At 37.3% G+C, this 26,260-nt stretch overlaps 2 protein-coding genes across 5 annotated transcripts; one reads left to right on the top strand and one right to left on the bottom strand.

The window, feature by feature from the left end:
- Positions 1–59: 59 nt before the first annotated feature.
- On the top strand, positions 60–24,341 carry LOC148720216 (uncharacterized). Of its 4 annotated transcripts, XR_015993516.1 has the most exons (4): positions 60–294; positions 3,242–3,684; positions 4,078–4,236; positions 11,297–12,363. XR_015993516.1 is itself a non-coding variant. In XM_088739705.1 (3 exons), the coding sequence occupies exons 1-3, from the start codon at positions 3,676–3,678 to the stop codon at positions 24,248–24,250; spliced, it is 198 nt and encodes a 65-aa protein (XP_088595831.1). In that variant the 5' UTR covers positions 60–3,675; the 3' UTR covers positions 24,251–24,341. The 4 variants fall into 4 exon arrangements, 3 of the variants coding, with proteins under 3 accessions (XP_088595831.1, XP_088595832.1, XP_088595833.1); XM_088739705.1 differs by lacking the exon at positions 11,297–12,363 and adding an exon at positions 24,221–24,341 and having other exon boundaries at positions 60–3,684; XM_088739706.1 differs by lacking the exon at positions 11,297–12,363 and adding an exon at positions 22,542–23,810 and having other exon boundaries at positions 60–3,684.
- Positions 20,369–26,260, bottom strand: LOC148720215 (matrilin-1-like). Its single transcript, XM_088739669.1, has 7 exons — positions 25,743–26,260; positions 25,134–25,293; positions 24,335–24,508; positions 23,860–24,033; positions 21,933–22,369; positions 21,165–21,318; positions 20,369–20,540 (listed from the first exon to the last, which is right to left on the bottom strand). The coding sequence occupies exons 1-7, from the start codon at positions 26,238–26,240 to the stop codon at positions 20,536–20,538; spliced, it is 1,602 nt and encodes a 533-aa protein (XP_088595795.1). The 5' UTR covers positions 26,241–26,260; the 3' UTR covers positions 20,369–20,535.

The raw sequence follows: 26,260 nt of genomic DNA, 5'->3' as shown, positions 1-26,260 counted from the left end.
TCTCTTAAAAGTCTCCTGAGTTAATTAACTGAGCTGTTTTTTGTCTGGTGATCAAGTACCCTCAGGGAGATTTCTTAGAAAATCACCGAACCGTTATCGACCCCGACTGCGAGTTTGTCGAGTTCTGAGGGGACGTCATGATCATGGCGCAGCCTGTCATGTTGCGAACAATAGGAATAGATAATAAAAATTTAATTTTACATACGCAGGAGACACATCTAAAAAGATTGTTGTGGGAACTCTTTTTTACCGTCATTTGCTTGAAGTCGAAATCAGTTTATTCCACCTTGAAAGGTAAGTCTCATGCTCTTTCACTAATAGTTTGTTCCGGACTAATTCCAAAATATCAACTTTGCCTTTTCGCTTCAGTCGGCATAAAGAAGTCGAGAACGAGGTTTTACCGCACGTTACCGTCGATAAACGGAAGTTCAATTGAGGAAACAATCAAGCAGTTCTTCAGTTTTGCTTACGCCCAGCCAGTTACGGAGTCCTTTTTTGTTGTCTTCAGTCTGAGAACACTAATTTTATCCAAAAGGGAGATCTATTCCATTCTGTGGACGGAAGTTCTTAAAAGAAACTTGACACAAATAGCTCTTTAGAAGTTCACTTCTTCAGTCGGGTATTTTGCATAAATTTAAATCCGTTAAATTCCCGAAACTAAGCTAAATTGTCCGTTTCATCTGGGGTCGGTCGAAAAAAGATTTCAAAAGTGCGTTTGCTTTCATTCTTTTGTACTAGTACCTCTTTGAAGTTTCCATTATCCGAGAAATAGTGTTCCAGCCCAACATACAATTGCAAGTACATAAGCATAAGGACGTAACTGTTGGTGGGTGCTGTCGAAAAATGTCCTTGTTACGTGACTTTTAATTTAAGGGTAAAACATCCACTTCATGGTGCAGTGTGCTCTACGATGTAACAAGGGTTAGAAAAGTTTGATTTTACTATGATGTGATGGAAACAGCTTTCAGATAACTGGTTTAATGCTAAGTCCTTAACCAGCGTAAATTAAAGTTGATAAAAAGGCGTAAATGTAATCTCATCTCCGATCGAAAAAACCTGGATGGTCATATTAATTGAAAACTGCACAAAAAACGTAATCTTCGTACTGATTATCTTTCAATGATACGTGTAAGGAACATGGTCAGCATTCTCATTTACAAGGAGGTCTAAGGCATTTAAGCTAGATAGAAGGGTGTTTGTAAGAAGCTGTCTCGTTATGTTAGCCTCACATCAAAACGAATCGTTATCAAAATTTGCTGACAAGCGATTGATCATTCAGTTTCTTGAAACTATGTGTATTTTTGAGCAAGCAAACGGAAGAGTGTGATAGTATTGATCCAACAAGGAATTGGAGCTAAAGGATAATGAGGCCATGTAGAACCACCCAGAAATGCTGCCCTATAAAAATGCAAAAACACCCTTGGGTACTCTTTCATTTCTCTGCATGATCGACGACCCGAGAGGAGATTTCAATTTGTGGGAAAATCACCGAGCCGTGATACACACACTCCGCGAAGAACATTTAGTAAACCTTCAAAAGCGTTCCCAACATTTTCGTGACCCGTCGCAGCCCACGGCGAATAGGAAACGATGGTAAAGATACGTATTAAGTAAAAAAAAAAAAAAATTAAAAAAAATCGGAGTACAGTCCTTCCCTTCAGAAGCCCACCTGGTTGGCATGACGTTTCAGGGATGTAGATGAGTGGTTCGAATCCGTGGCCTTTAAGTCACCCGTTTCCTATAATTTAACAATCTTCATAACAATTGACAGTTTCGAATTTAGAAATATGCCCTTCTAGTCATCAGTGTTGCTATGAGGAAAATAGTAACAAAAAATGAGTCGCTTCTTAAGTATTCATTAAAAACCTGTTGTTCAAGAACAAACCATCCCATTTATGACAGGTTAAGTTAGATCGCGTGATGGATAATTCGACGAAATTTTCTCACATTTATCGCTTAGGATTTAATGCTAAAAACATTACATCTTCGGTGTAGTCGTCAAGGAAAGGTAACCAGGTTGGTTAATGTCAAATGTTGATATTATGGTAAAGAACTTGGAGAGGATGAGCATTTTGTAAGAGACCGTTTTGTAGTTTGGAGTTTAACTGGCATGACGTATGGTCATCACAAAATTCAACAGATATAATCATATTCTAAGTCACTCAACAAAGCTTTTCATTCCGGCGAATATCACACCTGGTGAGTTGTGTCTGAAAAAGCCAACAAACAAAGTGACCAGCGTTTTGATGTAGCAGAATCAATTTTAATGAAGGGGCCGAGGGCTCCCTAATGTGGGTGATATTTGCAATAGTAATTTTGTTCATCATGCATGGAATCTAATCATAAATTAAAGCATGCACATGTCACACTATGAATTAATGTTCACTGCTATTTTCTTCCAAAATTCGAGCAATTGTTGACAATGGAAACTTTTTGGGTCTGTATCATCTTAACTTTGGCCCTGTCTTCAGGTAGGAAGCATTTTATGCGTAAATTTTGTACAGAGGAATCATCTACAAAGGGACTCCGCTAACTCAAACTCCCAATGGAAAGGAATATGATTCGAGCTAGCAGGGTTCGAGTTATCATAAGAGATTATAACTGTTTCAACCGACATCTTATTGGGGAGATCAAACAAACCGATCAAACGTTATTGACAGTCACTGATACATGGTCATTATCTATATTATCATCATCATCACTATTCATAACTATACGGGTTTTTAAAAGATCTGTAGGGTTGTTTCCACAATGTCACATTGCCTTGGGTTGGTCACCGGTCAAAATAGCCTTTAACGCTTTGTCTGCGCTCTAACATCTTTGTTATGATTCTAGTTGTTCTAAAAAAGACTTGTTTCTTAGTTGCCCTCGAGATCCTTAGGACCACATCATTTAGGACGCTACCAGCATCAATATTTCATTTTATATTGTTTTTGGGTATTATAATGAATAGTATTTCATTTCTTTTTCATCCCCAGACTTATCTCAGGCAGAACGTTTGTTATTTTGCATTTTTCCCATGAATATCAGACCCAGTTATACGCAACAGATATCTAAGAGCGTATCGGCTCAGTACAATTATGTCGTGCGCTATCTTGAAGGCCAACTTTAATCTGTGCTGTAACCATGCGCAACACACGAGACACGAAGTTTTTCCTCAGACTGCGTAACTTTGTTTGCACGTCGACTCACAAAAGGATAATAATTAATAATTAATAATTAATAATGTTACTACCGGTAGGTGGCTGTCAAGATCAAATACTGGATATCGCAATTCTGGCTGACGTATCACGAAGTATGAACTCCAGGCAACGCAGTGATAAGATAAAACTCATCGATGAGCTGGTGGAAAAGAAAGGTGTTTTCCCGTCAGGAAATCATTTTGCTCTAATAACCTTTGCAAAGGAAGACATTATCGAAAGCAATTTCAACGATGAGTCATACCACGAAGAAGACAAATTAAAGCACTTTGTTGAGAAGACAGTCAGCGTGAGACCTAAGGCCTGGGGAACACGAACAGACCTTGCCATGGATCTTGCCGCCAGGGAGTTGTTTACCAAACAAGGAGGAGACAGGCCAGATGCTAAGAACTTCATAATCATGTTTACAGATGGAAAACCTTAAAAGTCAAAGAGGGATAAACGACCTGAGATTCCGTTTGAGGATTCCACTGAAATGTTGGAGGTAAAAAAAACAAACAGACCAGTTTAACTGAAAGGATTCCGTTTTCGCTCTTCGTTTTGTTTGAGGGCAAGTTTTGTTAGTTTGTTTTTAATTTTCGATCACATTCGGGGAGCTAACAACATTAACGTAAATACGCTTTGCTATGGAAAATACCATACCAAACAATGAATACAGACCAACTTGAATGATAATTCGTGTATCGTTTTATGGAAATTGACACGACAAAGATTATACCAGAGAAACTTTGAATTCTCTCTTCCGAAGTTGATTTTCGAAGAAGTATCGCGAAAACTTCAGAACGTTCCAGAATTTGAGCACGTGCGTTAAGCTGATATTAGAATGATTGTTGCAGCTCATAACCTTGTTAAAATCAGAATCACTGTCTTTCAACAGAGAAAAGGTGTGAGCATAATTGTTGTCGGAGTCGGTAAAAACGTACGTAAAGAAAAAGGAACAATGTCCAAGATTGCTGGCAAGAAGGGAAAAGTCCTTCTGTATCCTAATTTTAATGACCTCCCCGGACATTTGGACGACATCGTGAAAGCTAATGTGGTAAGCTGTCCTTGTCAAATTGCTTTATCTTTCAGTGTGTTTAGAATAGTTATTTTGACCTTGTATGGTAAACACATTTTCTTTAAATCGGCCGATAGTGTTAAGAATAAAGGCTGATAGTTTCGAAAGAAACTGTTTGGGGCTGCGTCGGTGGGAGTAACGAAATAATTTGGATATATCAACAAAGTTGAAGTGGTAAATTGGCCACCGTAATGATTACAGAAGCTGACGTTTCGAGCGTTAGCCCTTCGTCGGAGCGAATAGAGGAATTGTGGGTTGTCATAATACGTTAATTTATTCCAATGCCATTGCATTACAATTGAAGTTAAAACACTACTTATATCTATGAAATTGTTTTGCAGTAGGGTTGTTGGCTCCATGCATAAACATGTTATAATACTTCAACAATTACAAGTTATCAAATGGCTTTTTACCTTTCTCTCTTGAATATTAGAACCCTAATCCATAATAAACCGTTCTAACTTGAGCTGAGAACTTTTTGCCAGTTAACACACATCTAGAAATTTGCGATAAGCGCCTTTCAACTAAACTTGAATTACTTCAGATGTCTGTGCTTTCTAATTGTGACTAAGCCTGCTATTCTTCCTCCTCTTTGACGATATTCAAATAGCTTTTCAACAGAAGATTACTTTCGAACTCAAGGATGTTTACACAATACGCAAAAGAATCTCGCGTGATTGGTTTCTAATGTCCCACTGTGTAGATACAGGCGAGGTAAATTAATTTCGTTGCTGAGAAAATGAGAAAAAATCAATTAAAGGCTATCGTCTAGTCGCACCAAGAACTTTCAGAGGTAACTAATATTTACTGACATTGGGAAAAGGATTGCACTGAAAAGAAGATCTGGAAACGAAAATATTGTCACTAAAAACTCAAATTATGCTCAATTTGCGTCAGGTATAAATTAACGACTTTCTGTTTCCATCCTATTTGTAGCAGTATCGAAAAAAAAAGTCGTGGGCTCAACCTAAATCTCTAAATATATAACTCAGCTACTAGACATTAACCGGGAGTCTTATGAATCATTGATAAGTCAAATTAAAAAAGCGTATCCAATTCTCGTGAAAAGTAAATAATTCAGTTGCGGGCAAGTTTGACATGTAAATACTTTCCACCAACTATGTACAGCAAAAAATAATGTCTACAACTGTTTACACTGTTGAATAATTTAAAAGCTCTCTGCATTGCATCCCTACATGTACCCTGAAATGACGTCTGACATTCTGGTGATATATTTTGGGTTCTTACATTATATGCCAAGGAAATCTGCTTTTTCTGAATCAAACTTACAAGTGTGGAAATCTAGGCTCCATGATCCATGCTTGGAGCGATGCGAATATTAATGCATTTTAGCCCTATTTTTCTGCAATTTCTTTAAATTTTAATGACCACCAATGCATTGAGAATAACTCCAACATTTGTTATAATTTAGAATTCTAAATATGAATGAGTAATTTATTCCTAAGCTTAAGATTGTTCGCCTCTCGGAAGAGATTTGGGTTTGACAAAAATACAGGCATATTCCTGTTTTATGTCCAGAATCCAACATAAACTTCTCGCTTGATATTTCTGAAACACAACCAGCAGATATAGTAAAGTTTGTACCTACTCAGCATCCAACGAATGAAAAAGAGTTGTAAATATTTTACCGGACTATATTCCTTTCCATAAGTGTCCGTTCGCAGATGTAGGTACTCTTGTACTTACCCGACATCCAACGAATAAAAAGGGCTGTAAATATATATACCGGATTGTATTCCTTTTAACAAGTTTCCGTTAGCTGATGTCTGTGCACTTATAGTGGCTGGTGACTCAATTTGTTTATAATAAAACCTGTACATGTTGAATAAAATGAAAAAAACCTTGGAAACCGCTCCTGAGGTTTAAAATCTTCCCGTCGCTTTATCGATTTCGACTAAATTATGAAAATGCACCAATAAGGAGTTGTTAAATATAATCAACTTTAATATGTTTATGGTTAGACATCCATGTCGTCTATCTCTTAGCCACCTGTCAAGTGAGAACTTTGGATGTTCCCGCTCATTCGCAGCCAGTATTCCTTTTGCATTATAGGAAAGTTAATTGCTCTTCCTGCATTTCAACAATTTTCTCTATGATTTTATTAGCTTTGAAAAAACTTTCTCATTAGGCTTCAAAAAATTGCGTAATTCATAATAAAAGAAGGGTGTTATGACGAAAGCAATATGCCTCGAATGCAGAGTTCTAAAAATTACAAGACAAGCGTTTGGTATATGGTTAACGCCTGATTGCCCCAAGTGTGCGGGTATCTCTATATTTTTCATTCACCATCATCTTGAAAACAACAAAAATAAATGAAAATTCTGTCCTTTAAAATGCCTTTTTATTTCATGAAAAGCAAAGATTGGAGTCGCTGCTATCTCTTCATTTTTTTTCCCTTTCGAAGCCTAAATTAACTCGCTGGAAAAAAATAATTTGCACCCGAGGAAATTCGCTGGATAACTGGTAGCACTTCAAGTTGCGAAATATTTCTGCATTGAAATAAATCCTTTATCAACCAAGCTTGTTCGGTCAAGATGGCTGGATATAAGCCCCTTTCTTTGCGAAAAAAGAACCCGTCCAATATCCAGCAATATTGACCTCACGCTTGGTTAATAACGCATATAACTTGATACGTCGTCCTGGCATTCTAGGAAAGAAATCAGGGATGAAACTCCGTCGAAATGCTCGCAGCTACTACAATCTTTCCTTTCCATGAAAAAGTAATCTTTTATTCTAATTTGTTGCGGTGACTATTTGTTGGTTTCACGACCTCTTTCAGTTTGATTTACCCTCAAAAAGAGTCACAGAACAAGGGAACAAATAGGCATAATCACGTCACGCAATACATCAGGCCAGATTTGTCTAACTGGATTTCTTGATTACAAGGAATTGCTAAGTTTCTTGCTCAAGAAAGTTACGGTCAGATAAAGCATAAAATCATAAATGACAGGAAATTATTTGCAGACCAAACTAAACCGTTTCTGAAGTCACCATAGCGAGTGATTTTGGAGCGGAATGTCTGCCCGCTCAGACAGTTCCTTCTCGATTGCAACAAAGGAGTGTGTCTAAAGTCATTACTGCGCGTGATCTTAAGCTCCCTGCCACTGACCAGTTAGAACCCTGGGATGATCATGTCCACGATGTATGACGAATCAACGGTTTCTCCTACGGCTTCAGCACTGTCATACCACCAGTATCCTGAGTCATTCACCAGCTTTTGTTTTCACTGTTTGAAAACCGACCGAGAAGAGTCCAGGCCTCATCCAATGATACTATGTCGCAATAAACCTGGAGAGAAAGTATGAATCCCATATAAACTTGCATTCTTTGATCCAATTCTATTTTTCGTGTATTTTCTGAAAGTTAAGATACCGGTAATAATAATTCAGGTACTAGAAGTTTGTTGGATTTCATTTTTGTTTCCTGAGGCTCTAGCCAATATCTACCGCTGACTGCCATCCCTTGTTCGCTGGCTTTGATCTCTCCACACGACTTGACAGGAATCTCGGGAATGGAGCCTAAAGAAACTTGGAAAAAAGAGCAATAAAATGGTTATCGTTCGATAAAAATTACTTTCTGGATCCTCTTACATTTTATTAACCAAGCAAAGATCATTAATTTCAACAAGGTATATTTCATATCAAATCGCATAATATAGTTACATTTTTTCATTTTTGTACTAGTCTTTAATACAAAAATACTGATAAAGACTATGTTTTTTGCATCCACACCTCTGTTTTTCCACCGTGGCATGTAAAATCTAGTTTCATCTTCGACAAACTTCTCAGGTCTTGCTTCCTTGGTTCCCTTATTCAACAAACAAATTTTACCAGTTTTGACGTAATTGTAGCTTTGACAAGTGAGCTCGCTGTAGCAAAACACCAGACATTGGCACGGATCTTTTCACCGTTTTGTGTTAAAGACGTGACCTTTGAGAGCCTTTACACTCTCTGACTGCTCAACGGGCTGCACACCCCGGACTAGCGGCTATGCGCACAGGGAGCACAGGTAAAAATTAGGGTGGATACAGTACTGATAACATCTGGTTTGGATCGAGTGATGCTGCAAAGAAAAAAAAAAAACAGGTTAAGTGGTTGTGAATGACTACCGAGTAGACCTCCATTATAAGCAGAGTAAGACCCACGTGTTCTCCTCTCCCAAGAAGATTCGTAACGAATCGGAGAGTATTTTGCCGTCGCTGACTGGTATTGCTCAAGGCCTCATACGAAACACTCATGCCAAAGTACTAATAACTAGACGCATATTTATGTTCATTCGCGTATTCTATTGGCAAGAAACTTTGTTTTTTGTGTCTACATTTGCCTAAGTTTTTTTTTAGCAATTATTGGTATATCCCTTAACTGTTTTATGTCTGGGTATGCCAGAGATGCAGTTTACTCGCATATGTATACAAGGAACTGAAAACGGCATCCGTTACGTAATGTGAAGCCCTTTTCTGAGGTGGGGGGAGGTAGTGCCATATATTATTGGATATTGTTTCCATACTTTTTGCTAGACACCATTTTTTTTTTTTTAGTTTTGACTGAATTGAATTGTTTTTCAGGTTAAGGGGTTGTAGCAGGGTGACGGGGTGAGTCATTTGCCAAATAGGCTGTCTTCTCATGTTTTCTCTTTTTTGGTTAACAAAAGATTCTAGGTTGAGATAGCTTTTTTAGTTATAAACAGCCCCTAATGCTTATTTTTCTTATCACCAAAAGAAAACAAAAAGTCACTACCAAAGCTTGTTAACAGATGATAGCTGGTTGTGTTTTAAACTTTGTTTACGGTTGGCGGTTGATTATTGATCTCACTTACTTTCTACGGGACACCTAAAACAAATAGCTTCACATTTGTTAAACATGATACCGACAAAGTGTAACTTTGACAAGACCGAACTCCGATGAAAATTCGTACCCAAAAAACTTAGTAGCTTCCATTGTGTACATTATTTCAAATCACAATTTCCTCACCTATCCTGAGAGTTATTATGATAGAGCGCGCACGCAAGTCCTAATGGGCCACCGGGGTGTATATTTCTTCAAAGAATAACTTCGACTATTTGGATATATCAACAAAGTTGAAATGGTAAATTGGCCACAGTAACGTTTACAAAAGCTGACGTTTCGAGCGTTAGCCATTCGTCGGAGCGAAGGGCTAACGTTCGAACGCTAACGCGGCTCCGACGAAGGGCTAACGCTCGAAACGTCAGCTTTTGTAATCGTTACGGTGGCCAATTTACCATTTCAACTTTGTTGATATATCCAAATTATTTCGTTACCTCCACCGACGCAGCCCCAAACAGTTTCTTTAGAAACTATCAGCCTTTAATAACTTCGACTGCCGAGTTATAAAAGTTACAAGACAAGCGTTTTTTTTATATGCTTAACACCTGTCGAGAATATGTTTTTGCGGTGCTAGAATTTTACCACAAGAGTTTTCTTCAATCAAAACAAATGATTTCAACTAAAAATGACACCAGCGAATAATGATGTACCCAGAGAGAGACTCATTCCGTAGGAGAATATAAAAAGAAGGGAGGCAGTTACTCGAATTCAAACAATTTCCTTTCCAAATAATTACTACATCAATTTCAACTTCCCCAAGCGCGAGGCTTTTCATCAACGTAGACTCTTTCTTGAGTGCGTGCAAGCACCAAACATATCAACAGATTTGCGAAAATATTTTCATTTATTCTGGATAACCTTGATAAAATTTTAGTGGATCTTTATATTAGTGGTCGTAAATTCTTTGAGAGAACTTTAGTCTTGAAATATCTCTTGGCCTCACCAGCAACTATTTTACTACTCTCGTGCTCTGCAAACTTCCTGCGCGCGTCTATTTCACGATACGCATGCAACAAGCGCGACCAAATTTTTAATTTTCCGTGGTTAGTTGGTTTTGTTCTGGTTTGTTTTTCTCATATTCCAAAACAATTGAATTTGTCTTAGATCAAACGAGTACATATTGAAGAAAATAAAATAAACCCTCGGAAACTGTTATTGAAGTGTAAAACCTTCCTTCGCTTCATTGTGCATCGGTTTTAAATGAGTTAAGAAAATGTTCCAAATAAAGATTTGTTAAATATAACTAATTTTGATACGTTCACAGTTAGATATTTATTCACAGTCAGCATTCCTTTCGTATCATTAACAAGTAAAATAATTTCTCGTCTGCATTTCAACAGTTCTCATGACAGGACGGAAAACGCGTGCACCGTAAGTACCTCCCGTTGTCCCATACAAAGCCTTAGAAAAGTTTTCTAACGCTTTGTATGAGAAAACGGGAGGTACTTACAATGCACGGATTTTCCGTCCTGTCATGTGTTTGTTTGTATTAGCTATGAAAAACTTCCTCATTAAACTTCCAAAAATTGCGTAATATATAACACAGGAAGGATGCCATGACGGAAATAGTATGCCTCGAATGCCGAGTTCTAAAAGTTACAGGACAACTGTTTTGGTATATTTAACACCTGTCTGCAATATGTTTTCGGGGTGTGGAAATGAAAAGAATAAATCCTGGCAACTAATATGACAACAGCAACTAATAATGTACCCAAAGGGAGATTCTTATTTCACTGGAGAAAGTAAAAAATAAGGGAAGCAATAAGTCGAATTCAAAACGATTCCTTTCCAAATAGTTAATACATCAACTATTACTTCCCTGAGTGCGAGGCTTTTCATAAACATAGGCTCTCCCTTGACAGCATGGGAGCACCAGACATATCTACGGATTTGCGAAAATATTTTCATTAATTTTGGAGGACCTTGATAAAGCTTTGGTAGATCTTTTGTCTCAAAAGAGTTCGAGACTATAAGCAGGGAAAAATATTTCCAGTTAAGGAATTGCGTATATTTTCCGGTCATAACTAAAAGCTTTGTAAGCTTAAGTTTGCATTTTGTAAAAAAGAATCAAGATTATTTTTAAAGGGGACAATGAGTTATGTAGCCACTTTATTAGTTAGGCCTCTATCTACGAGAATTTCAGTCCTTGAAAATGTGTTTCCTTTCTGTTTTAGTAAATTGTATATCTGAAAAATTTAGAGGAGAAAAACAAAGGTCTCTCATCAGCAAATGCAAGATTCAATACCTACCATCCGAGCAGGATGAATTGTCCGAGGGGGAGAACCACAGACATGAGGAAAAAGTGAAACGAAACTCCCATGTCCTCGAAAAACCAGCTGAAAAGAAATCCTTTTGATGTTTTGGAACTGTTAAGCAAACTGAGGAGCTAAACAGCAGTTTTATTTAAGGCTACACTTCCTAAAAACGTTCTAGCCTATCACATTTGGCCAAGATATATGAAAGATGTTTCACCACCCGTCACATAGACGCTGTCAGATTAATTGATGTGTACTGAAATAGTTAAATTAGTTTCTTTTCTCCTCGAGAAGTTATTTCCGTCCTTCACTCGCTATCCTTAAGGACTCTTTTCGTACCTTTTTCAGTGATTATATATAAGCAGCATCAAAAGAACAGAAAGTATAAGGTCAACCCTGTTGTTAACTATCGCTGTCGCTTAGAGCGGTTTTCTCGACTTCCCGTTGAAGAAAAAAAGGCTTTCCTTTTTTTGCTCAACTTGCGGATTTATAAACGGACTACATGAAATGACTTCTTCTTCTTTTCGATTCGTCTGAAAAACTTGTTTGAAGTACAATAAGCTAACGCTTTTAAATCGATGTACAGAATTTTTGATCTCAATCACTCATCGTGACACATATTTGCTAAACGTAACGATATTTACCCACCCAAAACTAATTGGAGTACCTCATCAGTCGGTCTCTACGAAAGGAAATATTTATTAGTTCATCCGAAAAACGAAGCTGCGCGTCGCTATTTAAATTCGTAGATTAACTTCCTTGGAGAGAATGATTCGGTAAAAAAAACTCCATTTAAGGTAATTCTGCCTCAAAATTCCCCTAGACAAAGAATGCTGTCTTCAGTTTGTTTAATGAGTCTGATATCAGTCAATGGTGTCAATCGTCAAAGGTTAAACTCTAACCCCTCCCCCTCCCCCTCCCCTTCCCCTCCCACCGACTGAGGATAATCCTTGTGAAATAAACTCAAATCCCCTACCGGCTTAGCTGTCAATAAAAGTTTGATCTTCATATTTTGTGATCAAAATGGTCTGTGGGACTTTGTGTTGGCTATGTAAATGAACTCCTAATGAAAACACAAACCTTATTCCAACAACACCAATCGCGTTTGGATAAACACATAATTGTCGCAGAATCCAAATGGCGAAACTCGCAATGCAAGAAGTTGACAGGAGTTCAGCGAGACAAAATGGCGAGCGGTTTCTCGAAAATGATAAAGGTGCGCGGACAAAATACTTAAACATAAGGTTCGTGTGGCTCTAAAATTTGCTTTTTTACCATAACTAAACTTCAAACTGTACTTTAAAGCAGAGGTTATCTGGGTAACTTCGATGAAAAAGTTTGGTGCATCTTCTGAAATGTACGTAATCAATCGCAACAAGTACATTTGTCTCCTATAAAGAAAACTGCGCCGTTTTCCTCTTTCGTTGAAAACTATCACTTTCATATACATGACAACTATAAACACATTTTTGAGCTATTTAGAGAATTTCTTTGAGTGCATTCGTAGATACATTATCTTGTCTAAGATGTTAATGGATAATAATGATAAGCTATGCTTTCAATGTTGTGTCCTTCTTGGACATCCGAAGGGTTAAGGGATTTTGGTTTTCAAAGATCTATCGAAAGAATTCAGACAGTCACTATTCAAATTTTGTTGTTCTTCAGAATTCGACTAACTTTAATTTAATAACTTAAGTTAAGTTTTCTACCTTGCACGAATAATGTCTGGAAGCAAACACCTGTTATATACATAATCCTTGTCATGTTAGACAAAATATAATTGTCGTTGCGGACTCTCATAGCTTTGTTTTGATTTTCTCTTGGGCAAAAAGTTTCTCTAAGAGAGTCTAACTGAGTGAGGAATACAGCTGAGTGTTTGTAGAAAAAAACGGTAGACATAGAATTAAATGGATAACATACAATTTGGTGACGAGAGTATTTGGACATAAAAAAAAAGAAATTCCAGACCAGTATCGCCAAGTTACTATTTTTAGTTTGCTACGATTGATAATGATTCTAAGACTGCTCGACATCACATCAATAAGATCAAGGCTGAAACATCAACACGTAGCCATCAAAAGGTCAAGTCAATTCAAATTTATTTACCTACGGTTCATCCTTGAGGGTTTCAATGAACATCATGAATCGATAATACATCATAGATACCTACACGCCTGTTATGTAACTATTACGTTACGAATTTTAAAAGAATACTTAAAGAAATGATGTAAAGTTTGGATGACATCCTGTCACCATTGACAGATGTGGAAAAGATTTACTAGTGTATATAAATACAGAAATGTAGGTGTTAAACATTAGATTATTAAGAATATGCCTGAAAGCGTTGTTATTCAAACAAACCAATGGAGTCTTTTTGGGTGTGTAGAGGTGCTTTTTTCTATTTACTACATATTTATTACTCCAAATTGCTACGGACTACGAAATTCCAAAGGAATTCATTAGTCGTTTATCGTATTCGTCAATCAAATGCTTTCCGATAGCGGAATGTCCATGCTTTTCTAGTAGAACGTGAGGGCACAGGTGTCCCAAGTCCATCTAAATTGACCTTAGACCCAATCCTCTTGCGCGGCCGTGGGCAGTCTGTACGTCAAAGGCACAAGCAGAACGAATCGAACTTGGAAACAAGGGTAGAAGTCGCTCGTTTTCAGCATACAGCGCGGAAATTTTTGTAATTAAGACACTTTCCAGGGTGCAATGATCTTGGATCGTACGATGTTGGTAAAAAAGTTGCGGAATAGATTAATTTTCTTGGCGCAGACCGCCACCACATGGACAACGGTCAAAATCGTACCGTGCAGCCTTGACTTCGTCTGATAACAGGAAAAACAATGATGGCAAGCAAGCCCAAAAACGTGGGAAATCGCCAAAAACCACAACGGACACACAAGAAGTGAGTCAGTTTTATCAATCTTACGTGTAAAATGTTCAAATTTCGGAATATCCAGTGTGGTAAATGTGCCATATCCCGTTGCCCATAATATTCTTTATAACGCATTCAAATTCTTAACGGTTTCTCTTGTAACTTAACACCGCGTCGCACAAAGCGTGACGCTTTCAAGAAATAATCTTTCTTTTTTCCTCAAGACGTGAGCTTGGGACGCCTGTGATTGCACAATCCACATTTGAATTCCTCATTCGACAGTCAGTTGGTTAATTAGAGGAGGTTTCTGTTTCGTTTATGTTAGGTCTTTGATGATATTTCCGCTTCTAAAGATTAGTTGGACTAAAATGGCACGGTAATTTTTTAGTTTTTTGGTTTAATAAAATTATGGAAGTATAATTGCTTCTACGTTTGCCACCCTTTCAGTGCGGACTTACTCACTAAATTACAGTCAGTGCATGAAATGGAATTGATCACTGCTGTTTCTCGTGGTTTTTTTTTTCTAGCGCACACCAAATGTTTCTACAGGATGCATTTGAATGTAAAGATACATTCAATGTCGAAAAATACTCCAAAATTTTTAACACACAAAGGATAAACGACGAAACAACTGTCCCATTTTTGAGAATAGAATGATTCTTCTTCACCAATTGAAATTCTTTGCTATGTCAGTCAAATTTAAAGATTGAAATTGCTATTTGTTTAAAAAATTCATTATTATAAAGTGCAGTTAGCACTAAGAAGAGTTTTGTCCTATTACGAAATAGCAAGCCTACAGAAGTCTCCACAAGTTTGCCTCCAAATGAAAATTCCCCATTGAATTAATATTTACCGACTGAAAAACGTCAAACATCGAACAGTTGTTATTAGCTTTTCTTTTCCATCAGAGGAAGTTAAATCTTTTCCCGCATTTTAGATGAGTAGACGCTACCGAGGAAGTTATTCTCAACAGGGTTGCAAAATATCAGCTTGGTTAGGTGGACGCTCCGAAGACGAAATAGTCTTTCTTCGCGAGTACAAGTAAACTGCAGGAAAAACGAAACGACTTTGGAATGATGGCGACAACAACCAATATAACAGAAGATGGAACACAATTGAAAACATTTGAAGAAGTGTGATGCTCCCCCTCTTTGGCAGGTGGTTTACAAGAACAATAAATTTAATTTTCAGCAGTCAACATTTTCTTCTCCTTCACAGCATTTCTTGAGAATTCTCTGATCCTTGTTGCCCTTCGCAAGGAATCTTCATTTCATCCACGGTCCAAAATCTTGTATCGTTCTCTTGCAACAACTGATCTGTTGGTCGGTCTTGTTGCTCAGCCTCTCTATGTTACTTTTTCTATGTCCTTAGTTTACAAAGACTGGAATCTTTGTCGATACGCAATTGAAGCAGCCTATATAACAAGCCTTTTATTATGTGGAGTGTCTTTGGCGACGATTACGGTTGTCAGCGTGGACAGATTCCTCGCCCTGTCTTTGAGACTAAGATACAAACAAATGTAACTTTGAAGCGCATATATATCATTCTAGCTACCTTTTGGCTTACATCTGGTGTCGCTTGTTTTTCCTATATTCTAGATCCCAAGGTATCCTTTTGGTGTAGCTTTATAGTTCCACCACCTTACCTTATAATCTCAATCACCTCGTACACAAAGATTTTTCGCGCTCTCAGTCATCGTCAGGCTCAAGCTAGTTCATGTTCAACCGAGCCAGCCAAATGCACTAAACATGGCGCGGTACAGAAAAGCAGTGCACAGTGCTTTGTGGGTACAGTTAGCATTTATTGTATGTTTTATGCCACACAATATAGTGGAAATTTCGGTAAACCAGAGTAAATCGTATCCACCTTACCTAGGGGTCCTAAGGGAAATAGCAGTTTCCTTAGTTTACTTTAACTCGACTTTAAACCCATTTCTGTATTGCTGGAAGATAAGCGAAGTGAGGCAAGCAGTAAAACAGACAATCAGACAAGCATGGAGCTAGACCTTGTTGTTAGACCCAGGCTTTTTCGACTTTTGCTGGTAGTGCGGGTTTTTCCTTTAATCTTTAACACTGTGGTTTTATTGAAAAGAAAACTGGTTATAAATTGTCCCACCAGTTTAAAAAATCCAACCGGTCAGAATAATCCAAGCGGTTAAAATTATTCAATCAACAAAGACTTTCACGTTTCCAAGTTGTTTTCGAGTTACGTAATAATGCTATTTCGTCTTGTGATGTAAGGGAACCAGTTAAACTTACACGAGCCATCATTCAATGTTGTACAGTTAGTATTCGAACTGCCAGTAGGACAAGTGATACAAGAATAGGAAAAAAACCTTATTTATCAAGTGTATCCTAGGAATGGCATGCCGATCTCTAGTTCACTTGCTTCTAATTAATGATGTAATGATTCGCAATCGGAAAAAATAAATGCTTCCCTAGGGACACACTGAACTAAAGATAATGCCATTTGGACTCAACTTTTATGAGACTTTAAAGGGTTTTTAGTATCGACGTGTTACAAAAGGTTAGCGATAGAGCAGCTTTAGGCTTGATTTTCTTAAATCATGTGATTTGTTAATAACGTTTGTGACGTAATGTTAGATGTGTAGTCATCTTTTCAATTATGTTAAAGTCACTATTTGAAATAAATTAGAATATGACAGCAAAAGTGAATTGCAACAAGATGTATTAATCTCCTGCCGTTAGTAATCCACGACAGCTGCTTTAAACAAAATAAAAATACTATTCCTTACATGAGATATCAATCAGCTTTCCCAATGTCACAGGTCGATTGACGGGGGCGGACCTGAGAACACGGCCAGTTTTCAGTTTCAACCAGCGATGATCGATAATGGGGCCTAGTGAGGCTAAATGAAAACGCTTTTCTAGATTATCATAGGAAAAAGAGCTAAAGAGATAAAAATTCGTTAGAACGAAGTTAACCCAGAAGATTTTTGAGGCCGCAATCGTCGAGTTTTTTTTATTTTTTTATTTTTTATTGCATTGCACACAACTATTTGCATAACTTTCGTTACAATTCTTAACTACTGTACTAAAAATAATAAATAGGACCTACATACAGTATAACACAGCTAATTCTCACTCACTCACGTACACACACACTCACGAAGCAAAGTCGCACCTGTTTGAGCCCGACATATTCTAAATTATTCAACTACCTCTAGTATTTATATTGCCCACTTCTTCCTAAACATATCTAAATTATTATCTTTTTTACAGATATATTTTTCAGTTTCATACTTTAATTTGACTTTTGATTGAACCACTTATACTTGGAAGTTCTTTATTCCTTTTACACGTCCATAGATAAATTTTTCTTATAAGTAACAGATAGTTAGGTAAGGGAAGTTCTGGTGTTAAAAGACCGATTAATATATCCTTCCAGTTAAGATGTATCTATAAGATGTAGCCTTGGCATATGGCTCAAAAGCAACTGAATGAGGAAGGGAATAGACTTTTTTCAGTGCCTCATCGGTTAAATTAAATTCACACTTCAATTTTCTCGTGTTATTTGGAAAGCAAGCCTTTTTACTGACAAAAAGAGGGCAATAGTCTTTTGATTTCTTTTTAGTTACATCAAAAAGACCGCAGTCAATTTTGAACGATGGATATAGGAGTCTATAATCTGGATTATAATAAAAAAAAACCTTAGATCAAGCGTTACAGAGTGGCGAAGACCGGTCCATTCTAGTAAATTCGTCCTCTGTAGGTGTTTTGTGATTAGTTCTTAAAGAATCGACGCTGTTAAGATCAAAACGCAGGTCCCCCACTGTCTGAATTCCATAATTAAAGTACCTTTTGTAAAAGACTGGTTTGTTGTTTATTCTTATTTTCTGATTATTCCAAATTCAGTAAAGCCAATTAGTTTCAACCGTATTCTCTTTCCAAAATTCAAACCACCATTTCAATAACTCCTCAACTCCATGTAGAATTGAGAACTGATAGTCTTGAGTCTTTGACGTTATAGTTGCATTTAAAAAGAAACAGACCGCCTGTTCATGTTTCTTTTAAAAGATATTCTAAATAATATTTCAATGCGCCAGAATTATCGCCAAAGATTCTTTTCAGCCAGGCGAGACGGAGAGATTTAATCATACTTTCAATATGAACCATTTTGATGCCTCCTCCTTCATAATCATTTATCGCAGATTTTCTGATTACTTTGTCTTTTCCTTTCCATAAAAAGTTGTAAATCAAATGGTTTAATTCTTTAATTATATTTTCAGGGGTAGGTAACAAAGATGCCACGTACACAACCTTCGGTAGAAGCAAAGATTTAATTATAGTCACCTTTCCATAAAGTGATAATCCTCTAGAAAACCAGATATTAATTAGTTTTTTTATCTTGTCAAGTTTTTCCGTGAAGTTCTTCAGATAGAGCAGTTTTTATTGTAGGAGCGGAAGATCCCCAGGGCTTTTATGGGATCTTGTGGCCATTTCACTTCCTTTTAAAGATCCTATCCAGAGTCCCTCTGTCATTGAACTATTTACCTTTAAACCTGAAAATTTTTTAAATTTATCTAACAATTGAAAAATTTTATAGGCCGACTCTGTATCAGAGAGAACCGTAGTAGTATCATCGGCATATTGTAATAATTTGGTCTCTTGTCAATCGATAACAATTCCCTTTATTTCCTCGTTTTCCCTAATGGCAATTGCTCAAGTCTCAACAGTTAAAAGAAAGAGATAAGGAGATAAAGGGTCACCTTGCCTAACTCCACGTGTAAGGTTAAAGTATTCTGAAGACATGCCATTATTTATCACACAACTTTGAATATTATTATAAAAAGTACTTTTCCATCGCTTAAATTCATGGCCAAAATTAAAGGCGTCTAGACAGTTAGATAAAAAGTTCCACTCTAAAGTGTCAAACGCTTTGCGATAGTCAATAAATATCATCGCACTTGGTATATTTTCTTTCTCTGTGAAATCCATAATGTCAAGAATCGATCTTACTGTCTCACCAATATAGCGATCTTTGACGGCCAGTTTGATTGCTATGAATGATATAGGGTAAAACAATTTTAATTCTTGATGCAATTACTTTCGAAATTATTTTAGCATCAACATTAACCAGAGAGATGGGTCTCCAATTCTCTATTAGCGTGCGATCTTTCCCTTGTTTTTTCTATTAGAGTAATGACAGCTTGCTTTTGGGAATTGGACATTTCTTCCTTTACAAAGGACTTATTAACGCAATTGATGAACGGTTGACAAATAAGATCCCAACAGTTTTTGTAGAATTCAATTGGGATTCCTTCATTTCCTGGAGACCTGTTGTTTCAAAAAGTTTCTAAAATCCTTTTGCATTCATCTATGGTGATCTGGCCCTCACAGGTTAGTTTTTGTTCTTCAGATAATTGCGGTATACTTAAATTGTTTAGAAAAGACTTGATAGAATCCGTGTCTGCCACTCTTGTTCTGTACAAGTCGTGGTAAAAGGTTTTTTTGTTCGGAAAGTATTTGGTATGGGTCTGTTGTTATAGCGCCGCTAATTGCTATTTTTCTGATGTGTTTTGTAACACGATTTCTCTTTTCTAAGTTCAAAAAGTACTTAGTGCTTCTTTCTCCGTGCTCATGCCAGTGAGCTTTTGCACGTACAATAATTCCATTTGTTTTCTCTTTCTAAAATAATTCCAGTTTTTCTTTAATTTCATTTAACTGAGATCTGTTGAAATTACTTGAATCTCTGTAGATTGATACGATGGGAAATATGGAAAATACGGATATGAAAATGTTGCAACTACGTTGAATTGCTTAACGGACGTTTCCATTCTACGATAAGCAGTTTAAGAAAATATATCAATTGTTATCGTTTTTTCCCTTTTTGTATTTATTTCGTTTACCATGATTCGACTGGAAGATCTTTTTCTTCTTGTACTGCATTGAGTTCGCCTGCTTAAATCATGGGACTTTTCCTCTGAAAAAGTACTAGGAACAATGTGATTTTTCAGGCCCTTAGCCTTGGACAATAAAAGTCCTGTTTGCCAAGGTTGTATTGAGATTTCAAATAATACAGGTCTACACTGTTTTGGTCTCATAACCACAACTGAAAGTGCAAGAATTATCATACATTACTCATCAATAACAAACAAATGTAATCCCGAGCATTGCTTTTTTTACATATTTATTGTCACTAACTACAGTTGGCAAGTACAAATGAATATGTCCAGGCATTCTGCTAGTCGCAAGTACCCCACGATGGAGGGCCCTATTTGGACATTGACTCCACTTGGTGAATTCCAGGCAGCTTTTTATACTAAAAATTCAAGAAAGAAACTTTCAAGTTGATTATGTTTGGGTGACTCAATACACACTCCCCGTTCTTTTCCTCTGCCACTCTCATAAGAGATTCACAGGCTACTTCCTATAATTAATTGTGCAGCTAACAGGTGATAGGGCAGTTTTCAATTCTAAACAAAAATTAATCACAGCTACTAATCGAGACAGAGGTTATTATTGTCATCAACTAATGATATTTTAAAGTAAAAACAGGCAACCTTCTTGAAGCGCGGGAAAACGCGAGTGACCGCGTAGGGATTGGTTTCAGTTTTCCATTTGATTGGTTGAGATGGCGTCGCATGTTTTTTAAAACCAATCAAAGAGTGAAGTAAGCCAAAACTCAATGGAATCCAGGATCACTATCGATACTCAGTCGACAACTTCTGAATAAGAAGGCAATCTTATCACCCCGCTGAAGAAAGGTATCCCTAGACAAGACTAAACTCTGTTAAAAAAATAAAGAAAATTTACAGCAGCCTTCTGATGTAATTTCTATGAATGGTACCATTTACATCGGTAATGGCTTTTTTACTTTTTGACTAATTTTAAACCGTTTATGTCGAATAGAGTGCAATGTTTTCTGTTCTGCATATCACCATACCTGAACAAGCTTTTGATTTTATTTCTTCGATCGTTCCTTTAAGTTTGTTGACGTCCTCCACCTGAACAACGGAACCTCCACCTGCAATCTGTTCAAGGGTTTCTTTTTCTACGTTGTTACCAATTCCCACGGCCACTGTACTAACGTCCTTTTTCTGTTGTTGAGAGGCGAGCTAAAATAATTTTGCAAACAGTATGGTGAACTCGTGGATATAAAGTGCAGAATGTAATTAGAATGTTTAGTAATGGTGCACTCAGGTTGAAAAATGAACTTGGTATTTGATTCCTAGCCCCCTAAAATGAGTAAGTTCCGAAGAAAGAATCGTTAGTTGTTCAAATTCTGATTGATGTGCCCTATCTAACAATCGCAACGCCATCTTTCATAAAACGCGTGCTCTCACCAGAGTCCTAAGGCCGAAATTTGCGTATGGGATCCCCACATCACTTGTTACTATGCTTCGCAGATCTACCTGTAGAAATGACATCTGGTACCAACTGCTGAAGGAGAATGGGGTATTTACATAATAATCTGAATTAGGAAAGCAAAGTAGACTGACAAACCCACAGCCTACCTTTATCCTGCCCCTTCTACCTTTAAAAAAAATTCAGTCTGGTATTGCTATGGTTAAAGAATTTCGTCTTGCCACACAAAAAAATTAAATAGTAATAAAAAAAAAAGAGCATGGCATGTTAACGAAACTTGATTGGTAAGCGGATTTATAGAAGGGGAATTTATTATGATTGACAGTTCCAGTGAATTATGACTCACTTTAAATTCTTTTGCCATTTCCTTCGCAAATGCCTTGAAATTGAAACTTTTGTCGGGATGTGTTGGTTTTCCATCTGTTAATACAATCATGACATTTGGTTTGTCTGGTCTGTCTCCCCCTGCCTTGGTAAACAGCTCGTCTAATGCCATTTTCAAAGCCAGATCGGTGCGAGTTTTCAGAAACAGTTCTACTGGCTCATCGGCTATTCTCTTCAAGAGAGCTTTCTTATTATGGAATTTTGAATCTGCAAAGGAAAACGCCAGTTCCGCTTGCTTGTTAAACGTGATGAGGCCGAAGTGATCTGCTTTCGGTGCAGGATTGAATTTCTTGACAAGGTCACCCAAGAATGTTATAACCTTCTTCAGATTAGGTATTTGGACACTCTTTGATTTGTCGAGTACAATTCCTATATCAAGCCCAGCTTTGCATGGAGGACCTGCGGAATAGAAAAAGAAAACAATTTATTACTTCCTTGTACTATTTGTAAAATAAAATCTTGTTAATACTAAATCTTGTTTAGAAGAATCGATTAAATTGCTTCGTATTATTTAACCCTGTTTCCATTGATGAGCCATGCTCTATTTTTAATCTATTTTCTTTCTCCGTAGAAAGTTCTATTTTGTGCGAGAGGCTGAGCAAGGTTCATGATATTCCTCTTAAGCAGTACTGCATCTGCATTTTTTAGTTTACCATCTTCAAATGGTCCAACGAATTCAATTGCGTTGCCATATCCTCAACACTTTTTAAAACTTTTTTTGGTGCAAATTGATTCGTTCGTTGGTGTGTTCTTATTGAAAATGTGATGCAGAATACGGTGATCTTCAGAGTGCACATGAAAGAATGTAGGAAGTTTGGGAAAGCAAAAATAAATCTAATTTTAAAACTTGATTCGAAGACAGAAAAATAAACTTTTCCAAGTTTGACAAAGCTGTGGTCAGTAACATCACTCGAAATGGATGTTGATGCTTCTTCTAACTGGCGTTTTCTTATAAATAAATTAAAAACAATAAAGATCACCTAACACGGAGAGTTTTAACGGTCACCCATCCCAGCTTGAGTTCATTGATCGTTTAATAGTTTCAAGGGTGAAATGGCTAAACGAAATGCGACTTAATTTGTAGATTGGACAGAAAGTTATCCCATGAACAAATGGCTTCTTGAGTGCTTTGCAAATCTTTCGCGTGCATCCATAACTCAGTCAGTGAGTGTACCCTGTGGTGTTTACCGTCTGTTTTTATAACATAACGTCGATACATTGTAGTAAAAGAGTTCCCTTTTATTTGACAATGAAATCTTACGTGACCAGAAAAAAAAAACGCGCACCAAAAAAATGGCCTTTGCATTTGCTCACGTCTGCGGCGTACACCTATAGGCAAATTGTAGACACTGAATTGTCCGATCAGAGTGCGTGGTTTACTTTGCTTATGTTTTAAATTTCGAGCAGGTTCCACCACGATGATGAGTATTTCCCTTTTTTGTTTCTGTTGATATGTCTGTTGATGGGTAAATAGGTAAAATGGCTTATAATCCTGGTAGTCCATTCAGCCGGAGAAGTTACAGGACAGCATACAGTTAGCCCCCCCCCCTCCCTTTTAAGCAGTTTTCCAATTACAGTTCATAGGTCGCCTGTAAATAATTATAATCCATGGTGTTGAGGGGCTTTGTGAGATTATAACGCCCGAAAAACACATTGAATCAGATCTTTAGATCCGAAGTCACCTACTCTATATTCTTTAGACCTCTTAAACTAAGGTTTGAGTATGTTTTAAAAACAACACACTAGAAGACAAAAGGCAGAACTATGTCAAATAACGATATGAAACGTAGTGGACGTCGCAAGATTCAGCAGATTTCTAAAATCCCTTTTAAGCCCTGGAGTTTCAACCACAGAATCTGTCTGAAAGAAGACTGAAGAAGAATACTCACGACAGCTTCCTTCGTTGCTTTGAACTGTTCTTTTATCTGGTCCCAGTTCACTACAGTCGTTTCCACCTTTAGATGGTGGGGGATTGGTGCAGGTTCTTGTCAGGGTCTTCACTCCTCCTCCACACGTCACACTGCACTTAGACTCGGACCAACTTGAATAACCACCGTTAGTTGCTAAGAAACAAGAACATACCAAATAATATAATACATTTTTTTACTGATCAATTGGACAGACACAGTATTTCTTTTTTAAAAAAATTGTAAAGAAAAAGGGATTTTTCACACACTTTAAATTAACCTCAAACATAAAAATGCCAAGGGCTATTCATTTTGCAAATGTTTAATTTTTCTATTTTTGCAGGAAATTTTGTTTCACCCATCTCTTTCGTGAATCTGAAGTCATCAACAGCCTGGAAATAATCAATACAAACTAGGAGCTGGCTAGAGAAAAGTTAAATAAAAAATTGTTACTAACGACATCTCTGTAGATTGCATGAAACTGTCTTTTTAGCTGGTCCCAGTTCACTACAGTCCTTTCCACCGTTAAATGGCGGGGGATTGGTGCAAGTTCTTGTCATTGTCTTTTTCCCTCTACCGCACGACACACTGCACGCAGATTCAGACCACTCAGTGTATCCACCGTCAATGACTTGTAAAAGTGAGCAAATAATAGCACGGTTTTCACTTGGTTAGCAAGGTGCAAGGACAAATTAGATATTAAACATTTCAACTGAACACTATCAAAATCAATCCAGAGGACAAGTCACAAGTCATACCTAGAGACTGGACTTCGAAATAAGCTAGACATTGGAAAAAGATGTTTTTGGTCCTATCTTGAGTGTGGGACAAGAGACAAGACGAAAACTATCTTTCTTTATATCTTGACCGAGCTCAAAATTTACCATCTTTCTCTATTTACCAGCTAGACATTGTTTGTTGCGCCCGTCATAACAAATTTTATTAGCCCCTCCCCTTGATTTTAGCCCTCTGCTCTCAACAGAATAAAGAACGTCCATTACTAGGTAACAAGGTAGGTTATTTACAAGATTAACTTTGTATTTACAATAGACGAGTGTGCTTTTTTCCCTGCATTTGTTAACTTCTATCCATTAAACTCAGTGAGACCAATTTAAATAACAGAGTTTTCGAACTTCTTTTGTTTCAAATGTAAATTGAACCGGGACTTTTTAATAAAATGTCATTTAAAAAAAACTCTATTTGAACTATTCTTAACACGCTCCTTGATAGAGAGCAATTCAACAAGAACAGCTTACCACACGTAGCTATCAAAATATCGTCCAACTGTCCAGAGAGGTTGTCAAAATCAGGGTACAGTAACACTTTTCCATTCTCGCCTGCAATCTCTGACATTGCCTTGCCTTCTTTGTACACGTCTTTACCTACTCCCACGACAATTATCCTCACACCTTTGCTCTGTGAAAAAAGGATGAAACCTTATCAAGGCCATAAATTTCAAGGTTGCTTTGCCAGATTTGTAAGAAAATTCCTATCTTCGTCCACTATTGAAAGTGTGCTATCTAAATTTCCTGAAATTTCGTACGAAATATCGCACTAAATCTATGAGAACGATACAAGAATTCTGACGGAGTCTGTTTGCATTCTTTGCTTAAGTTGTCCAGCTCCTGGTATGTTTTGTACGGTTACATGATCTTTTCTTTTACTTCAATTCTGAAAATCTGGATATTTCATCACTTTCGTTGCTTCCCGGATGCACATCCTGCAAGAGGAAAGGTTACAGGACGCTGGTGTTCTGTATCCTTATTTGAATAGAAGGTATATAGCAAGAGGAGGGCACCAAATGTTTGTCAATGCATCAAAGTATTAAGGTGAAGTTCAGTTTAACTGAATACTAAGTCTTTTACCTTCAAAATTTCTAATGAATTCTCAAACGATATATCAGGTCGGTTATCCCACTTCGACTTAAACGGTTTTCCATCTGTAAACACGACTATAAAGTTCTTAGCATCAGGTTTGTCTCCTCCTTGTTTGGTGAACAGCTCTCTCGCGACGAGATCCATGGCCAGATCTGTTCGTGTTCCCCAGAACTTAGGTATCACCCTTAATTTTTCCTGAACAAGGTCTTTCAAATCGTTCTCCTGGTGGTATGACTGATCGTTGAAGTCGCTTTCGATAACAACCTCCTTCGCAAAGGTGACGAGAGCAAAGTGATTTCCTGATGAGGAAACGCCTCTCCTTTCCACCAGCTCATTGATCAGTTCAGTCTTCTTACTTCGCTGCCGCTTGTCTATGCTTTTTGATACGTCACCCACTATGGCGATATCCATCTTTTGATCAAGACACTTACCTACTGAGGATATCATCCTTATTAATGATTTATCACTGATTTGAAAATTCAACATACACACTTATTTGTACACTC

This window comes from Stylophora pistillata, chromosome 11 (genome assembly GCF_964205215.1).
Source record: "Stylophora pistillata chromosome 11, jaStyPist1.2, whole genome shotgun sequence".
Taxonomy (NCBI): domain Eukaryota; kingdom Metazoa; phylum Cnidaria; class Anthozoa; order Scleractinia; family Pocilloporidae; genus Stylophora; species Stylophora pistillata.
This window is presented reverse-complemented; position numbering and strand designations above follow the sequence as displayed.